General features: G+C 58.2%; 4 protein-coding genes across 4 annotated transcripts; 3 read left to right on the forward strand and 1 right to left on the reverse strand.

The window, feature by feature from the left end:
• Positions 1–447: 447 nt before the first annotated feature.
• Positions 448–5,009, forward strand: BJ171DRAFT_459482 (PMCA-type calcium-translocating P-type ATPase; the record flags this gene model as incomplete). Its single annotated transcript, XM_053108416.1, has 7 exons — positions 448–1,264; positions 1,410–1,681; positions 1,801–3,091; positions 3,221–3,832; positions 4,069–4,284; positions 4,339–4,397; positions 4,490–5,009. Exons 1-7 carry the CDS (start codon positions 878–880, stop codon positions 5,007–5,009), a joined length of 3,357 nt encoding a protein of 1,118 aa, XP_052966600.1. The 5' UTR covers positions 448–877.
• Positions 5,010–5,506: 497 nt separating this feature from the next.
• BJ171DRAFT_506074 (NMD3-domain-containing protein) lies at positions 5,507–8,534 on the forward strand. Its single transcript, XM_053111104.1, has 9 exons — positions 5,507–5,619; positions 5,796–6,105; positions 6,298–6,426; positions 6,577–6,746; positions 6,894–6,990; positions 7,170–7,287; positions 7,492–7,610; positions 7,740–8,136; positions 8,268–8,534. Exons 1-9 carry the CDS (start codon positions 5,585–5,587, stop codon positions 8,435–8,437), a joined length of 1,545 nt encoding a protein of 514 aa, XP_052966601.1. The 5' UTR covers positions 5,507–5,584; the 3' UTR covers positions 8,438–8,534.
• Positions 8,535–9,294: 760 nt separating this feature from the next.
• Positions 9,295–14,193, forward strand: BJ171DRAFT_506079 (armadillo-type protein). The gene is made up of 11 exons (XM_053111105.1): positions 9,295–9,829; positions 10,136–10,218; positions 10,475–10,632; positions 10,769–11,105; positions 11,226–11,310; positions 11,449–11,860; positions 12,042–12,098; positions 12,229–12,644; positions 12,902–12,980; positions 13,201–13,401; positions 13,575–14,193. The coding sequence occupies exons 1-11, from the start codon at positions 9,678–9,680 to the stop codon at positions 13,926–13,928; spliced, it is 2,334 nt and encodes a 777-aa protein (XP_052966602.1). The 5' UTR covers positions 9,295–9,677; the 3' UTR covers positions 13,929–14,193.
• Positions 14,194–14,516: 323 nt separating this feature from the next.
• Positions 14,517–17,629, reverse strand: BJ171DRAFT_506082 (metalloenzyme). The gene is made up of 6 exons (XM_053111106.1): positions 16,757–17,629; positions 16,177–16,452; positions 15,794–15,859; positions 15,414–15,600; positions 14,941–15,079; positions 14,517–14,801 (listed from the first exon to the last, which is right to left on the reverse strand). Exons 1-6 carry the CDS (start codon positions 17,615–17,617, stop codon positions 14,756–14,758), a joined length of 1,575 nt encoding a protein of 524 aa, XP_052966603.1. The 5' UTR covers positions 17,618–17,629; the 3' UTR covers positions 14,517–14,755.
• Between the last annotated feature and the right edge of the window lie 508 nt (positions 17,630–18,137).

The following is an 18,137-nucleotide window of genomic DNA, read 5'->3' on the forward strand; positions in this document are numbered from 1 at the left end:
GAAGGAAACACAGCCCCGCCAGCGCGGGTGGCGGGGCGACGGGTCGTACAGGGCTGTGGCGAGCGTGGTATGCTAACGGAAGGTTGGCTCCGGCGGCGCTGGTTGGCTGGCTCTGGGATAAGGTTTAGGCGCGGGTCCGACCAGAGCGGCTGAGGGCCGACTGTTACTGTTGCTGGCGTGGCTTGTGCTGAGCGCGCAGCACCCCACAGCGACAGTGTCTGTCCCGGTGGCACATCTCTGGACAGCGACTCCTGTGGGGCCCGCGCGCGCAAGTACCCATCCGTTGGCGAAGGTTTTGCGGCAACCCAAACAACAGCCTTTGTCGGCCGCTCTTGCTTTGGAGCTTGCATCCCTGGTCCACACCCTTCGCTTGCTGCCCTTGGCTTCTGCGACCTGCATTTGCACTTGCACTTGCACTTGCACTTGCACTTGCGCTTGCGCTTGCTGCCCATCCTGCCGTCTGGCCCGCCTGGCCCGTTCGAAAAACCCAATTCACCTGCAGACAGATACCGCCCTTGTCGTCAGTCGCAGCCGGCATCCTATAAATCACCGGCTCGCCTTTCCGTCGTGGTCACGGCATCTGAGTCTCTGTTCGAATCAACCCAATCCAGCCCAATCCCCCCCCTGTCCGATCCTATTCACTTCCGTCCGGTCCAGCCGAGTCCAGTCCCTCTGGCCCTGTCCTGAGCCCTGACCCCCAACTGCCTCTGCATCCTCCGTCCATCGCCGAACCCAAGCGAGTCGCCGTCCCTGCGTGCCCCGCCGCGCTCAAACACCTATACCTCGCCACCTTCTGCCATCACATTACATTCCCTTGGCATTCGCCGTTGCTTGAGCATCCATCTCTCGCGCATTGCCACCCGGCCAACTGGAATCCATGCGATCAAAGCCCACGACAAATACACCGCCTGCCGAGGCTCAGCCCGCTGGCCCGATGCACGGCTTCCGCTTCACTGCAGACGAGCTCTCGCTGCTCACCACACCTGCAAAGTGCCCAGAGCATCTCGCCAAGCTCGGCGGCGTTGATGCCGTGTGCGACGGCCTCGATGTCGACCGCTCTGTCGGCCTGTCGTCGCATCTGACGAGCATGTCCCCTGACTCGACCGTCATCGCCATGCCTGTCGTTTCGGCCGACCGGAAGGGCGATTCGCTCGGACCCACCATGGCACATCGATCAGAAGCCTTCGGCAAAAACACCCTGCCGGCGATCCCGCAAAAGTCGCTGCTTCGTCTGATGATCCAAGCCTTCGAAGATAAAATCCTGGTAAGTCGGCCAGAACCGCTCGTCCCGCCGTGTCACGATCGCCAAAGCACCGCCACTCGGGTGTGCACCCCGTTGTCAATGCGCGATGACTGACGCTGCCTCACCCCTCACATTGTGCCGCACCACTCACATTCGCGGTCGATAGGTGCTGCTCTCCGTCGCCGCTGTCGTTTCCCTCAGTATCGGCCTGTACCAGGACTTTCGACCAAAAACCTCGGATGACACCGGCGACGCCCTGCAAAAGACCCACTGGATCGAGGGTTTCGCCATCATCGTCGCCATCGTCATCGTTGTGCTGGCTGGCAGCATCAACGACTACCAGAAGGAGAAGCAGTTCCGCAAACTCAATGCCCAGAAGGAAGACAGGACTGTGCGAACGCTGCGCGATGGCAACATCTCGCTGATCTCGGTTTATAAGTAAGTGACTCGCACACTCCACCGGATAATGAACACGACCACCCCGAGGAACCGATTGGGTACTCGTCCTTGGCTGACGCTCCTCTCTCTCTCACTCACTCTCTCTCACTCTCTCTCAGCATCGTCGTCGGTGACATTCTGCTCCTCGAGTCGGGCGACATCCTCCCTGCCGACGGTCTGGTTCTCAGTGCAAGCAGCCTCAAGGCCGATGAGTCGTCGGCCACCGGCGAGACCGACTCGATCAAAAAGTCGCCCACAACAGACCCGTTCCTGCTCAGCGGAAGCAAGATTGTCGAGGGAACAGGCCGATGCGTCATCACGGCTGTCGGCGAACACTCGTTCCATGGCAAGACCATGATGGCTATGCGCACCGAGAACGAAGAGACTCCCCTCCAAGTCAAGCTCGACAAGCTGACCGAGCTCATTGCCAAGCTCGGCACCGCCATCTCGATCCTCATGTTCCTGGTGCTGATTGCCAAGTATATCATCGCGACAGCCACGACCGTCGGCTTTGGATCTCTGCCTAACCAAGAAAGCGTCACAGAAGTCCTTTCCCGCGTCATCAACATCTTCATTGCCGCCGTGACCATCATTGTGGTTGCTGTTCCCGAAGGCTTGCCGCTGGCTGTGACGCTTGCACTCGCATATGCCACCACCCGCATGCTCAAGGACCAGAACCTCGTTCGAGTCATCAGCGCCTGCGAGACCATGGGCGGCGCCACCACCATCTGCTCCGACAAGACTGGGACGCTGACGCAGAACGTCATGACCGTCGTCAAGGGTGCCATTGCCCAGTCCATCGACTTTGACGATCGTCAAGGAACCGCCGATGCCTCGCTGGCGGTGCTGCGGTCGTGCCTGCTTCCGGCCGAGAAGAACCACATGCATCAGACCCTGCACGACCTGGTGCTCGAGGCTGTGGCCGTCAACTCTTCTGTCTTTGAGCGGGTCAACCCCGAGTCTGGCAAGAAGGAGTACATTGGGTCCAAGACCGAGACTGCCCTCGTCAACTGGATCCAGAAGATGGGGGGCAACCCGGCCGACCTGCGGACGCAGCCGCACATGGAGACCGTCCAGATCTATCCGTTTTCGTCCGAGCGCAAGTCCATGGCCACGCTGGTCAAGCTGAGGAACAGCCAGGGTGCCGCCATCTATCGACTGCATGTCAAGGGAGCCTCGGAGGTGGTGCTTGGATACTGCCAGAACATCCTTGTGGCTCACGGCAGCCAAGTCGAGTTCAGCGGAGCCAGTCCGCCTGAGCGCCGAAACATGGGCCGGATCATCCAGTCGTTTGCCAAAGAGTCGCTGCGAACGCTCTGCATTGCATATCGCGATCTCACCGAGGCCGAGTTGAATGGCTTGATTCAAGGAAAGGGGCGATTAGCTGTTGTCAAGGCTATGTATGAAGAAGTTAAAGCCCACCACGATCACTCCCCTGGTGTGGAGGTTGAAACCGAGGCTGAATTTTTCGATCGTATCAAAATCTCCGACGCCGATATCCTAGCTCATCCCAAATCCCTCACCGGACTTGGTATTGAGGGACTCACCTGCCTGGCGATTGTCGGAATCGAGGATCCGCTGCGACCAGGCGTCAAGGAGGCCGTCGAGGACTGCCGACGGGCCGGAGTCGTTGTGCGAATGGTCACGGGCGACAACATTGTCACGGCAGTGTCGATTGCCAAGCAGTGCGGCATCTACCAGCCGGGAGGCATTGTGATGGAGGGTCCTCGGTTCCGCAGCCTGGCTCCGGCCGAGATGGACCTGGTGATTCCCCGACTGCAGGTCTTGGCCCGATCGAGTCCCACCGACAAGCAGATCCTGGTCTCACGGCTCAAGCATCTCAAGGAAACCGTGGCAGTCACCGGCGACGGCACCAACGACGGACCGGCCCTCAAGATGGCCGACATTGGGTTCTCGATGGGGATCGCCGGCACAGAGGTGGCCAAGGAGGCGTCGTCGATCATCCTGATGGACGACAACTTTGCATCGATTGTCAAGGCCATGATGTGGGGACGGTGCGTCAACGACGGCGTCAAGAAGTTTCTGCAGTTCCAGCTGACGGTCAATGTGACGGCCGTTGTTGTTGCGTTTGTGAGTGCGCTGCTGGACGCAGACCAAGGCTCGGCCCTGAGCGCCGTGCAACTCCTCTGGGTGAGTTGACAGCGACGGAGCGAGGCGGGTGGTGTGGTGGGGTGGTGTGTGAGTGGTGATGTGTGGGAGCGGTGATGTGTGGGAGTGGTGATGTGGGAGTGGTGATGTTGTGTGGATGCATGCCTCCTCGACTTGCCTGACCTGCAATCCTGCTCAACTTGCCTGGCCTGCATTCCTGTTCGACTTGCCTGACCCCTCTGACACTGGCTCCGCCTGCCGGCCATCGGTGCCTCCAGGTCAACTTGATCATGGACTCGCTCGCGGCTCTTGTCTATGCCACCGATCTGCCGACGCGCGAGCTTCTGGACCGGCCTCCCGAGTCCAAGAGCCACCCGCTCATCACCATCGAGATGTGGAAGATGATCCTGGGCCAATCGGTGTTCCAGATCATCGTCAACCTTTTGATTCTCCTCAAGGGCCCGGACCTGTTTGGCTTCCGCGAACTTGCCGCTGTCGGCGGCATCCTTACCTCATCAACCGACCCGGTTGTGCTGAACCAGAAGGAGATCCTCACCACCATCCTCTTCAACACCTTTGTGTGGCTCCAAATCTTCAACATGATCAAGTAAGTCGTTCGACCCACAGCCATATCAGCTGTACCTTGACTCGGGTCGTTCCACGCTCGATTGCTAACCGTACTTCCCCGTGCCTCTCCAGCTGTCATCGAGTTGACAGCCACCTGAATGTCTTCAAGACCATTTTCCGCAACGTCTACTTTGTCATCGTGTTCGTCGCCGTCATTGTCTGTCAGGCCATCATCGTCCAGTTCGGTGGCGTTGCCTTCAAGACCCTGCCGCTCTCGGGTGGTCAGTGGGCCATATGCATCGCCATCGGTCTCGTGTCCCTCCCGCTCGGCGCTGTTATTCGGCTCGTCCCGGATGAGATTGTGCATCAATGCCTTGGCCCGACCCTCCGCCGAAAGCTTGCTGCTCCCACTCATACGGACCACCACGCTGTCGCCCATGACGACATTGACTTTGAGGCCATCATTGGACCGCAGGTCACTCTCCACGCCAACGACGGAAAGCGCGACCCCCGTGAGATGTGGCGGAACGCCATCAGCTCCGTCCAAACCGAGCTCAAGGTCTTCCGTGTCCTCCGAAGCGCCCGGCGCCTGGATCGCATCTCGACACACTCGCGAAGCAGCTTCAGCTCCTCAATCCGAGAGGCCATTTGAGCCCACCGTGCGTCCTCCGAGGCCGATTTCGTTGTCGGCGGCGCCTCTGCTCGTATTGCTCCGCTTGCCGTAAACTACAGGCTACTATCCAATGCGAGCTTTTTGGATCCGTTCCCGCGGCTGTCTCTGCCTCGCTCGTCTACCTTCCCTCTGCCATTGACCTGCCTTGTGCTGGCTAATCGGGATGTCCCCTCAAGTTTTGCGTGCCTTTCCTTCCAATATATACACTATGAATACCACAACTGGATACCCGTGTTGATAGTGCCCCCCCCCATCAAACGGCGCACACCTTCCCAGAGCCGCTATTGCCGGTCGCTGCTGCCGCACCAGCTTCGAAATCGCCCGCTGTCCCAGGCCCTCGCCGGTGGCCCAGCACCCAGACCTTCGCTCGTCGTCCAGCCCAGCAACCCTGTGTCACGCTCGGAGTTTGAAATCGGCGTGACCAACTCTCTTTTTTTTTCTGCGCCTCTGCCTGAATGAAAGCGAGTGTCGCTTCCCTCTGGCTGGTCTGAGCTCCATCTGAACCCAGACTCCTCTCGGCTGCCGCCCAACACATCTGTGATTACCCCGCACCTATGGAGCACATCCCAACCTATACGGAGCAGAGAATGTGGGTCCATAATGCGCTGTGTCCGAGTCGCCGTCGCTCGGTTGTGCCGTCTCTGGCCGGTTTCGGTCCGAGCCATCGACTTCCATTCGAGATGGAGGCCGCACCCGGCTTGCCTCGCCTCTGTCCAGCTCTGGCCCATTGCCACAGACTCACAATGGCCTCTGTCCCTTTGCCAGCCTCTGTGCCTCCTGCGGCACCACGATTGCGCCCAACCCCGCCAACCTCTGCGTCAACTGCATCCGAAATGAGGTCGACATCACCGAGGGCATCCCCAAGCAGGGCACCCTGCATTTCTGCAAAGGCTGCGAGCGATACCTGCAGCCGCCCAACATCTGGGTCAACTGCGCCCTCGAGTCCCGCGAGCTTCTCGCCCTGTGTCTCAAGAAGCTCAAGGGCCTCTCCAAGGTCCGCCTGATCGACGCTGGTTTTGTTTGGACAGAGCCTCACTCTCGCAGAATCAAGGTCAAGCTCACGATCCAGAAGGAGGTGGGCCATCCGAACGCAGCGAGCCAAAATTTTTAGGAGGCAGTCGTGGCTGTGCAGGAGCGGCGAATCTCCTGCTAGCAAGAGAGCAGCCAGCTTGTCCTTGGAGTCAGCTGTGGCGATATCAGAGGCACCCGCCCTGTTGACCTCGGATCGACTGCGCCTGTGAGCTCATTCACGTCTCTGCTTGGCCAGGTGTTTGCCTCGACCATTCTCCAGCAAGTCTTTGTCGTCGAGTTCATCGTCAGCGGCCAGCAATGCGAGGAGTGCACTCGAGTCGCTGCCCAGCTGACCTGGAAAGCCGCAGTCCAAGTCCGCCAAAAGGTGCCCGTTCTCTCGCATATTCCCCTCCTTCCGTCCTTCTGGCACCGTGGTTCTTCTCCGCCTGCGATCCCATCCGTTCCCTTGGTGCGCTTTCAGATTCAGGGTGTCTGAGGATATCTCTCTCACTCGCGCACCATCTGCATTTTTCAGGTCCCCCACAAGCGCACCTTCCTGTGGCTCGAACAGCTCATTCTCAAGCACAACGCCCACAAAGATACCACAAATATCAAGGAGGCTCGGGACGGCATTGATTTCTACTACGCCAACCGATCCCACGCCATCCGCATGGTCGAGTTCCTCCAGGCCATCACCCCGCTGCGGTCAGTTCATGTGTCGGCGCATCAGGGGGGGGGCTTGTTCATATTCCTGGCAGCGCACAGCCATCACTGAGATGGAAGATGGAAGATGGAAGATAGTAGATGGGTCCAGATCGTTGGGCTCTAACACTCGCTGGGTCCCTTTCTCAGACTCAAGACTTCCGAGCAGCTCATCTCGACCGACATTCACGCCGGAACGGCCAACTACAAATTCACCTACTCAGTCGAGCTGGTGCCGATCTGCAAGGCAAGTATCCTCCCTTGACTGCGTTTCACTTCCACGGCAAGAAAGACGGCACAAACACCACAGTAGCACTGGCTCCTCGGCTGCCACCTGGACGATGATATTCATCTGTGCTCCTCGGCTGGCTGGCTCAAACTAATGGCAATCACAATCTCGATACTTTCGCCCGCTCGGTCGTGTAGGACGATCTGGTGTGTCTGCCCATGAAGGTGGCCCGGTCGCTGTCAAACATCAGCCCCCTCGCTCTTTGCACTCGCGTCGGAAACTCACTCCAGCTGCTCGACTTCAACTCGCTCCGGGGTGAGTGGCTCCGATCAAGATTGCATGTGTCGACCTGTGTCAACGGGCGGACCCGTTTCTCGCCAACCGGACAATCACTGCCATCACCATTGACCACCTTTCTGTCGTTTACTCCCTCTGTTGTGCGGTAACGCCTGCTCACCGATACCCTTGCTTCATTTGCAATTCGCCCCGCCATCGCCCCGCCATCGCAACGTCGGTCAGTCGGTGAATTGAGAGGCGCTGTTTTCTGGGAGTCGCCCTTCACGTCACTTTGCGATGCCAAGGAGCTGGTCGAGTTCTACGTCATCGATATTCAGCCCGAAGGAGTCCACAATGGAAAGGTAGATACGAATCTCCCTCGGCAGCACTTTCCTGTCGAGTTGCATTGCCAAAGTGTCCTGTAGCTCGCTGAGGCAAAGTCGTCGAGAGAGACAACCGTTGACGCTGGGCTGTGTGCTGTTTGGTTTCAGTACATGCTTGCGACTGCCGAAGTTGCCTTGTCCAACGACCTCAACACCACTTGGCTCGTGCGAACACATCTGGGCCATATCTTGCGTCCGGGCGACCATGTAATGGGTTACAATCTTGTCAACGCCAACTTCAACAACACCGAGTACGACATCTTCTCCCAGGCTGCCCAAAGCCGCGGCGGACTGCCCGATGTGGTACTGGTTCGCAAGGCCTATCCCAACGCCCGCAGAAAGAGACGCACTCGCAACTGGAAGCTGCAGCAGCTCGCTAAGGAAGAGGAAGAGGGTGTCGTCAAAGCCAAGAGCGAGAAGGCCAAAGCTGAGCTGGACTACGAGATGTTCTTGCGGGATCTGGAAGAAGACCCCGAGCTCCGCAGCATGGTGAACCTCTACAAAGGTAAAGTCACGATTTTACTGTCAAGTCGGGGGGGGGACTCAGCGTTCCGGTGCAACACCCACTGCTCCCTTTCATTCTCGGCGATGCAGTCTGGCCCGATTTACCAATCCAATTCATGTCCTGGTTTGCAGACGCCGCCCAGAGCAACAAGGTTGTCCCCATCATCGAATCGGAGAACCAGGACGACGACGAAATGATGGACGAAGACGACGAGCCAGAGGAGGACTTCCCCGAGATCAACATGGACGAGCTGCTCGAGGAGATGGAGGGCATGAACATCCAGGACGACGAAATGGCCTAATGCTCGCCGCCTGCCGGCCATCGTGGCGGATCGCAGCCGACTTGGTGCGGCTATTCCACACCCGCCATCAATATAGCGCACCTCGATCAGGAAGGCACTCACTCCCAGCCCACCATCCACCGCCCTCTCGGGCCGGACGCAGGGGCCATCCTCCTCCATACACCAAGCGACGTTCCCTCTTGGAGAGTGAGCGGGAAAGAGAGGAAATACTGTTGCTTGGGCGATTCTGGGGATGCCAGCAATGGCTCTCGAATATCCCTTCTTCCTCCCCGGCGATCGCTGCGAACTGCATGGTGCTGATTGCTCGGTTCGGTTCGGTTCAGTCGGGAGCACCGAGTCCTTGCCCCCAGCATTGCGCTTTCTCGCTGCTGGCCCTCTGCTCCACCCCCGTCCGGTCTCTTTCCGATCAATCACAGTCAAGAAACGACGCTCGTGAGGGCCAGCCGGCTTCGTGTGCTGGCTCCCGCAAAACGAGATTCGCCTCAAACAATCGCCCCCCGTCCTTGCTCGGCTTTATTCTGCTCTGTTTGCCCTGGTCGGTTTCGTTCGGCTGCTGCTGGCTCCCGTATCCAGACCCTGGCGCTACCATCCCATCCCATCCCATCCCGTTGCGTGCTCGTCGCATGCCCAGTCATCCTGGACGCTTCTCCGGCTCGTTTGCCGCTTTCCGCTGCTGGTTCGTTGCTGCCCGCCGTATTCTCTGCCGGCCGTTTTTTGTCGCCTTCGCTGCCTGCTCGCTTGGTGCTTGGCTTGACTGCGAGGAACCTGGCTGGGCTCGTCCTCGTTTGGTTGGCGCTCATGAACTCGGCCAAGAGCGCAATGCCCGTGCTGTCCTTCGCTGCTTCCTCCGGCGTCGACTCTGGTCGGCATGGCGTCCTGGTTGCTGTCGCCGCTGCACTCTGCCGTGGACGTCCTTCCATCCCCCAGAGAGGTCCGGCTGGGGCGCCTGAGCGGGAAAGCGCTTCTTCCGCTTGGCCGAATGGCTCGAGCCCAACAACCAGCGGTATTGGAGCCAGCGGGGTCGACCGCGCCCGTCACCGCTCGGCCCTGGTCTTGTCCCAGCGCTTCTGCTTGCTCCCTGACAATCGTTGCGACCACTGTTCTGCAGCGGGCTCGGTACTCGCGAGACTAACGCATCTTTCCGGACGGCTCGGCTTGTTGTTCGTGCGGCTGCTCGTCACGACGCAGATCCCAGTCAATCTCCTCCCCTATCTGCCTGGCTCGTGGCCCCGCACCTCCCATGGTTCACTCGACCTTTGAAGACACCCTGGCGTCAGTCTCGCTGGACCAAGATCCGGCGGCATGCCTGCGTGCCCTGCGATTGATCAAAAACTCGGTCATTGGAAACCCCACCAAGAAGGGTCTCTATACTGGTCTGGGCGTTGTGCCGAGGTAGGCGTCAAAGTTTCGTCGCTCGGGCCATCTTCGCGGCAGACACCGCTTGGCCATCGCCTCTCGCTTGCTCTTGCTTTTGCTCTTGCTTTTGCTCTTGCGGTCACGGCCATTCCAAGCGATCGCCCATGCGAAACTGAATATCCTGCATCGGGATCACCGGCACTGGCCGCCTTGGGCGCATGCACCAACTGAGTGGTCGGATATCGATATCGATCTCGCCATCGGCCATCGGCCATCGGTGTCGGTATCAATGAAAGTTGGGTTCCCTACGTAGCAAGCTCACCCCTCACCCGCGCTGTCCAGGTTAATCGAGTTGCTCTCCGCGCCCGAAACATCCGTCGACATTAAAATCGAGGCGTCGGTGATCCTCGGTAGCATATATATCGGTGAGAGCCGCTAATGATGCCAATTCCTTTCCGCTGTCTTCGCCGATTACTCGCTGCGTATGCGGTTCTACTCGCCGGTTTGCCTGCATCCTCAGGGCTCCTGCCGGGTGCATCCTTGCCCCTCTCCACACGACTCACCGGTGCTCTCCCATGTCTCGGCTGGTGTCCGATCGTGTCGCATCGATCGGTGGCTCGCCATGTGTTGGGCACCCACTTTTCCGCCACGACTTTCATTATCCACATCGACGGTCTGCAGCCGGGGAGACCGAGCCCGTCTCCGCCGTGGACTCGACCGCTGCGAAATCCCTGCTTGGCTGCATTGCCTCGCCCAACCTGCGTCTTGTCGAGTCGTCGACGCGCGCTCTGAAGTCCATATTCTTTCACCAGGATGCCCCCCGTGCCGAGGTTTTCCAGGCAAGTGCCACGATTTGGCTGTGGATGCTTGCTCGATCCAGCGATTCCCCGCTCTTCCCTCCGCTCTGAACTTGTTGATGAAGCCATTGATCATTGCCCCGTCTGTTTCTGATCTGATCGGCCAACTCCCCACCAGTCGACCTTCCTCGCCGATCTCGTCCGTCTTTTGGTTCCGAGCGACAACCACCTCCGAACTGGCCCCCCCGTTCCAACCACCTCGGCCTTCACACAGAAGGGAGCTGTCAAGGTGCCTGTCAAGATCACCGAGATTGCCGCGACCATCCTCTCGAAACTGCCCTCGACACACCAGGAGCAGCTCGCCATCCTCAACGCCGGTGCCATTCCGCGCTTTGTCGATCTGCTTGAGCCCAAATGGGCGTCCTATGCCAAGGTCCAGGAGGCTGCCCTCGAGGCGCTGGCAAATCTGTCGCATGGCAACAAAGGCATCGCCGATGCTATTTTGTCGTGCAAAAGTAAGGCGTTTGGGATCGAGGAGGGTGTTCATCCGTGCTCATAGAGCGCACCAGCTGCCGTTGCTCTATAAGGATGCTGGCGATCGACATGAACGTGCTGATGTTTCTCAATCAATGCAGGCTCGGAAGGCTCTGCGTCGCTGGACTTGATTTTTGCGCTCTTGAGCATGAAACGGTCATCGCTGCGGCTACTCGCCGCCAAATGGTGGGTATATCAACCGTGTTTCTCCAGCTGCTCCTGCTGCTCCAGTTTCTCCAGTTGCTGCCCCACGCCACGTCCTTCATCAATGAAATCAACTGACTGTCGCGCTGTAACTGCAACTCACACGGTCCCAATCCATAGCCTAACCAGCATCGCTGGCGTTGTCGAGCTGCCATATCGACAGAAATCTGAAATGCCGCTCATGGTGCTACCGACCGTCATCAGCCTGTTCTCGGACACATCACCTGTGCCCACGCATGGCCCAACATGCACCGTGCAGGAACAAGCTCCTCTCGTCTTTGCCAGCCTGGTTGGCGAAAGCGAAGAGTACCAGCGGGTAGCCATGGAAAACGAGGCGGTGCTCAAGTTGGCGGGCCTCATCCACACTGCGTTCGCCGCCGGCTTTGATAAGGATTTGAACCGGTCCCCTTTGGCAGCTGCCAGTCCTTCGCCCCTCCTTGGCCCTAACGCCAAGCCAAAGCCCGGCACCAAAGACGAGCCCGTCATTCCCAAGATGGAGATATCTGCGGCCCATAGCGAGAAGCTTGTCGAGGTAGGTTGTGCAGGTGTCCGGTTCTGCTCGGTTCTGCTTGCGCTCTGTCAAAGGGCCCTCGTCCGGTGCAATTGGCGGCCCTCACTGCTCTCTCGACGTGCCATGTCTTATCGACGCAAGCAATACTGACGCAACGCAGCATGCGACTATCACTAATCGACTGAGTGCCTTGCTTCTCCAGAGCACCCTCGTCGCCATTGCAGCAGTTTGTTCGCTCCGCGAAGAGTGTCGGAAGCAGGTCAGTCGCAAATCGCTCAACCGTGCTGCGTATCCCCCCCCCGGCGACATAGCTTGGCCGAGCCTGGAATCTGACATATTTGGTCCTATCCTGCGCATTGCAACTCCACCGTGCGCTCCGAGCAATTCAGGTCATCGACGCAAAGCTACTGCCTGGCATCATTGCGTGCCTCAACCATCGGAGCAGCCCGATCCGAGCAGCGGCATGCAGCTGCGTCCGGAGTCTCTCACGAAGCGTCAAAAATCTCCGAACCTGCTTGATGGATGCCGGGATCTCGCAGGCGCTTATCCCGTTGCTCGACGATGCCTCTGCGCAAGTCCAAAACACAGCCCTTGCGACTCTCTGCAACATCGTGCTCGACTTCAGCCCCATGAAGAAGACGCTTGTCGAAAGTGGCGGTGTCCAGAGGCTGGTCTCCCTCGTGTGCTCGACCGATCTCAGTCTGAGGCTGAATAGCGTGTGGAGTCTTAAAAACCTGATCTTCCATGCGGATTCGGCCCTGAAAGACAGCGTCATGTCCAAAATGGGCTGGGCCACTCTGAGAACGTATGATATGCTCTTCGTCGTGCTGATCATCGTCGTATCCCTCGCTGTGCATGCTTGTCTACTGCTTCTTCTCGGCTGCTTCTCGCTCCTGCGCACCTAATATATACCCGATAGCGCAACGCTGGTTCTCCGTGCTGGCTACCACCACCCGCCTCACCCGTGTTTCTTTCTCTTCTTCCATTTATTTCTTTATGACTACGGCCTGTCCTCGCCGTCCATTGCGCTACCGGGGTTTATACCAACACTGCAATCCTTAGGCTCATGGATGATCCCGCACCAGGAATTCAAGAACAGGCACTGAGCTTCTTGAGAAATCTGGTTTGCGGAGGCGAAACGGTAAAGACGTACAGACCGCACCGCTCGAATCCGGCCATGTGCGAGTGGGTCTGATGCTTGGTGTGAGAGTCCTCGTGCTGGGCAGCTCTTTCTCTCTCGATCCGTGCGCACTGTCGCTTGGTTTGGAGCCGAGACTGCCCAGAGCGTCACCGGTCTGCCGCAATGCTTCTTTGCGTCCACCAGTGCCCGAGCAGCTGACTCATGATCTTTCTCAATCAAGGATGTCAATCGTGTCTTTGTCGGTTTGGGAGAGCATGAGCTGATTCGTTACCTCGAGCAACGCCTCACGAACCCAAACGAATCTATCGACGTCATGGTGCAGGCACTCTTTGTTGTCGTCAATATCCTGACAGGCCGAGAGCAGCACCAAAACTCTATTGTAAACTCGGAGGCGATTCGGGGCAGCATACTCCGGCATCTGGTGGGTTGTCGAATACGCGGCAAGCAATGCTGCACAATACGAAGGAGCATCACAGTGTGGCGGATGGTGGGGCCATATCTTCTGCCTCCTCGTTGTTTTGACCTATCACTGGAGATTATGATGCTGATTATGTTTTCGTCCGGCCGTGCGCGTGTACCTCTGCATCCGCTCAGGAACACCCTTCCCCTCAGATTCGACTGGCTGCAGCTTGGTGCGTCATCAACTCAACTTGGCCCGAGGATCCAGGCGCACAGGAGCGCATCAAACTGCTTCGGCGATACGGATATGAGGAGAGGCTCACAAAGCTCGTGGATGACAGCGACGCTGAGGTCAAGGACAGAATCAAGACCGCCCTCGCCAACTTTGTCGGTGTCGAGACCAGAAACACACTTGGCCCTAATGCCGGATCCATTGTTGGCGACAATCCCGAGGCTGCCTCGAACCGAATGATAGTAGATGAGCCCAGTACCCTTTCAGATAACATGAATCACTTTACATTTGGGAGCTTTGGCGGAAACCGACCATAAGCCGTCCAAAGGGACGAGCTCCCTGGTTCCGTAGCTTCCGGCCAACCCACACTTGGCAACAACCATGCTATCTGATTCTCTCGCCATCAGCCAAACGATAGTGAGATTCTCTGGTTGCTTAGAACACTCGCACATTATCGGGCGACATTCATCAGTTGGAGCTCCTTGGTTCATCAGGGCCGCTGTTTTTTCTGCCGATTGCTGACAACAAGTATGTCGTAGAGTGCACGATCTTGAATATACGAGGTCGATCTCCTAGAGCGGCAGTGTACTTTGGCTGTGTTGGAGCCCTGTTCGTGATTGCGAGGAAATCAATCCAGGACATAGACATGGCGAGCGTATGTTCATGCTTCAGCGAGCCCAATGCTTTGACCACAGAGTGTTGCGTTTTGTGATTGCTGTACAATAAAGTGGGGCACCATGTCCTGGCGATTTGGACTCGCCGTTATGTTGCCCTCAGCCCTCAGTTCAGCACCAAGAGACGCTGACACGACACGACATCTCCCAGGGGCAAGCGTGCTCATAGGAGTCCTTGAAGGAGAGAGTTTCATATGGCAGTCGTATAGAGGGACCAAATAGTTCGATTTATGGGGGTGGACTGTGTCCTTATCCATTTATTAGAAGCAGTGTCTGCTGCCAATTTATGAAACGCAGCAAAGTCGAAGTACACTCCATAGAATACTTGCCAGCACAGACAGAGTGTTGCTTAACAGGGAGTTTGCGGCTTGAGTAGCATACAGCCAAACCATCACGACAATGGCGCAATCGCAGTTGAAGCAGCGCGGCGTATGTTGCCCAGGAGGATTCATCGGGCGAAGCTACTGAAACTAAATAATGGAGCATGTTTTGCTGCTCCGGGCCGCAGCAACAGGTCTGATGGGATTCCAAAAGATCGCAGAGAGTGATGGATTGTAAGAACGCAGGCACTCAGCTCTGACTCTCGACGAACACGGAAGCGGATTCATAAGGGTGAATCGTAGGTTCATAAGCCGTATAGGGATGGAGGAGTTACCTGTCGATAAGGGACTTGCCACTCATCTCGGCGGGGATGTCAAGACCCATGACCTCGAGGATGGTGGGGGCAACATCGCACAGAGCCGCATCGCTTCGCAGAGCAAAGTTGTGTCGAGTGGAGGTCATGATGAAGGGAACTGCGTGGCGGATGTGGATGCGATGCGGATGCGATGTGGATGCGATGTGGATGCGATGTGGATGTCAATGATTGTGCACAGCACCGGGCGGCAGTGTCCAACGCGGCAGTGTCCAACAGGCGGATGAGTCGATTTTGTGTCAAGCACCACGATCCAAAGGACCCAACTCGGTCATTAGACCCGCCATCAGACCGAGCCACCAAGTCTGCCATCTGGCGACCACCACGCCTCGCCGCCATAGTCTTGCTATCGCCAAGCCCTTCGTCGGCCCTGTCTCTGGTCCCAACGACCGGCGACATGGGTGCCATCTGCATCTCCCCAGCCTCAGCCTTACCCGGGTTGCAAGTGTGGGCCGTGTGGGGCTGACCGTTCTCGGCAAGCATCTTCTCGGCATTGCCGTGGTCGGCAGTGATGAACAGGACGTAGCCGTGCTTCTTGCAGGCCTCGTAGATGACGCCGATTCCCTTGTCGGTGGCCTCGACACCCTTGATGGCTGGCTCGTACTTGCCGGTGTGGCCGACCTGATCGGCAGGTGAGCAAGGCAGATTGCAAACGAGTGGGTGAGCGGGCGAGTGAGTGGGTGTGAATGGCGAATGCGTGAGAAGGATGTTGCGACCAGCGGATCGACGATTCGACGGGGTCGGCGACAAGATTGCGAAGCACACTCTCGCAAGCCCAGCCGCATCCCTGCCTCCTTGGTCGGGACTGACGCACCATGTCCGGAGGAGCAAAGTTGCACATCACAAACGGATAGTTGTTGGTGGCGATGACTTCGGCGACCTGAGCAAGCGCAGCGACAAGTTAGTGAGTGCGTGAGTGAGTGAGTGAGTGAGTGAGTGAGTGAGTGAGTGAGTGAGTGAGTGAGTGAGTGAGTGAGTGAGTGAGTGAGTGAGTGAGTGAGTGAGTGAGCGAGTGAGTGGGATGCAATTGCCAGTCAGGATGCAGCATGCTGGTGGCCAGCGAGAGTGCAGCTGCTCCGAAGTTCATCAAACCCAGCAGAGCACCAGCAGAGCACCAGCAGAGCACCAGCAGAGCACCAGCAGAGCACCAGTAGAGCACCCGCAGCCACTCTCCATCAGCAGCAGCAGAGTACCAACCTTCTCGGCGACCCCGCTGGCGCTCATTTCGGGCTGCAGATCGTATGTCGCGACCTTGGGCGAGGCAATCAGCTCGCGGTCCTCGTGGACGTTCTGCTTCTCGGAGCCGCCGTTGAAGAAGAAGGTGACGTGGGCGTACTTTTCGGTCTCTGCAATGTGGTTCTGGCGGATTCCCTTCTTGCTGATCCACTCGGCGAGGACGTTGTCCATGGTCTGGGGAGCAAAGATGACAGGGAAGGGATAGTCACCCTTGTACTGGGTCATGGTGGTGATGGACTGGCGGCGGGATCGGCAAGAAGAGATCGGGAGGGTTAGCGGCGGCCGTGGTGATGGCGGCCGTGGTGATGATGATGGTTGCAACGATGACGACAATGATCACTGGCACACTCGGCCAGCATGCCACACACCAGCGACCATGCCGCTCCATCGCAATCACCGATGCATCCACATCCACATTTGCATCGACTTCCGCATTTGGATCTACCTAGACATCACCACCGCACACCGCACACCGCACACACCGCACACACCGCACACACCGCACACACCGCACACCGCACACAACTGCAGCCCTACTTACAATGTTCAAGGGCGCCTTCTCGGTCTCGAACGGGATCGGCGCAATGCCAAAGGCCTGCGTGATCTCGCGCATGCGGTCCGAGCGGTAGTTGAAGAACACCAGCGTGTCGTTGTCGCCGACGAGGCCGTCCTTGTTGGCAATGATGGGCTTGAGGAACTCGTCCGTCTCGTCCTTGGCGTAGCGCTCGTGGATGGTGGCGACAATGTCGCTGGTCTCCTCGCCCTTGCCCTGGACCAGGCCGTCAAAGGCAATCTTGATGCGCTCCCAGCGCTTGTCGCGGTCCATGGCATAGTAGCGGCCCGTCGCCGTGGCCACCGAGCCATAGCCAATCGACTTGGTGTGGGCCAGGAGCTGCTCCATATACGTGGCCGAGGACCGGGGCGCCGTGTCGCGGCCGTCGCCAAAGAAGTGGATATAGGTCGACGGCACCTTGTGCTTCTTGGCGGCATCGAGGATGTTGAACAGGTGGACAATGTGCGAGTGCACGCCGCCGTCCGAGACCAGCCCGAGCAGGTGGAGACGGCCGTTTCCCTTCTTGGCCCGATCAAAGGCGGCGACGAGGGCCGGCTGATCGCCGAGGGTCTTTGTCTGGATCGACAGGTCGATGCGGACAATGTCCTGGTAGACGATGCGGCCGGCGCCGACGTTAAGGTGGCCGACCTCGGAGTTGCCCATGAGGCCGTCGGGCAGGCCGACGGCGAGGCCGTGGGCAGCCAGGGTGGTGGATGGGTAGCGGGCAGCCAGGTCGGTCATCACGGGCGTGCTGGCGTTGCGGATGGCATCGCCCGTGGCATCGGCGCTCTCGGAGACGCCCCAGCCGTCGATGACGATCAGGCAGGCCTTTTCAGCAGGTGTGGTCATGTCGGTTGTCAGGAGTGGAAGCGCAGGTTGTGTCCAATGGATCCGCGGAGGTCGTTTCGAAGGCTTGGAAGATTTGGGGTGTCGAGCGACAGGCTTGGAGGGCAGAAGCTGCCTTGGACGATGTAGTCCTGCTTATTATAGCGTGCCTGTTTTGAAACGACACCTCAGCACGGAGATGGGCTGGATTGAATGACGTTGATCGACCTGACTGAGTGACGTTGATCGATCCGACCGAGTGACGTTGATCAGCACAGCATGTGTCGAGTGCAGCGCTCATCGATACGAGATGCATCACACGGCAGCTCTCATGGCAGTTTGCCAGTCCCAAAGTCGCGACGGCATCGTTGGGCATCAGCGCTAGGATGACATCTGATGTTGGCCACTTGTCAGTATCGTGCATTTGCATCCACATGCACGTTGGTATTCGAAGCATCGGCGGTTCCCACGCCCACCAAGGCTCGCTGGCTTGTCGTCTCGTCTCGGTCGCACAGGCCACCCACCAATGAAACGGCCTCCTTCG

Source organism: Polychytrium aggregatum, assembly GCF_025602895.1.
Source record: "Polychytrium aggregatum strain JEL109 chromosome Unknown BJ171scaffold_19, whole genome shotgun sequence".
Taxonomy (NCBI): Eukaryota; Fungi; Chytridiomycota; class Chytridiomycetes; order Polychytriales; genus Polychytrium; species Polychytrium aggregatum.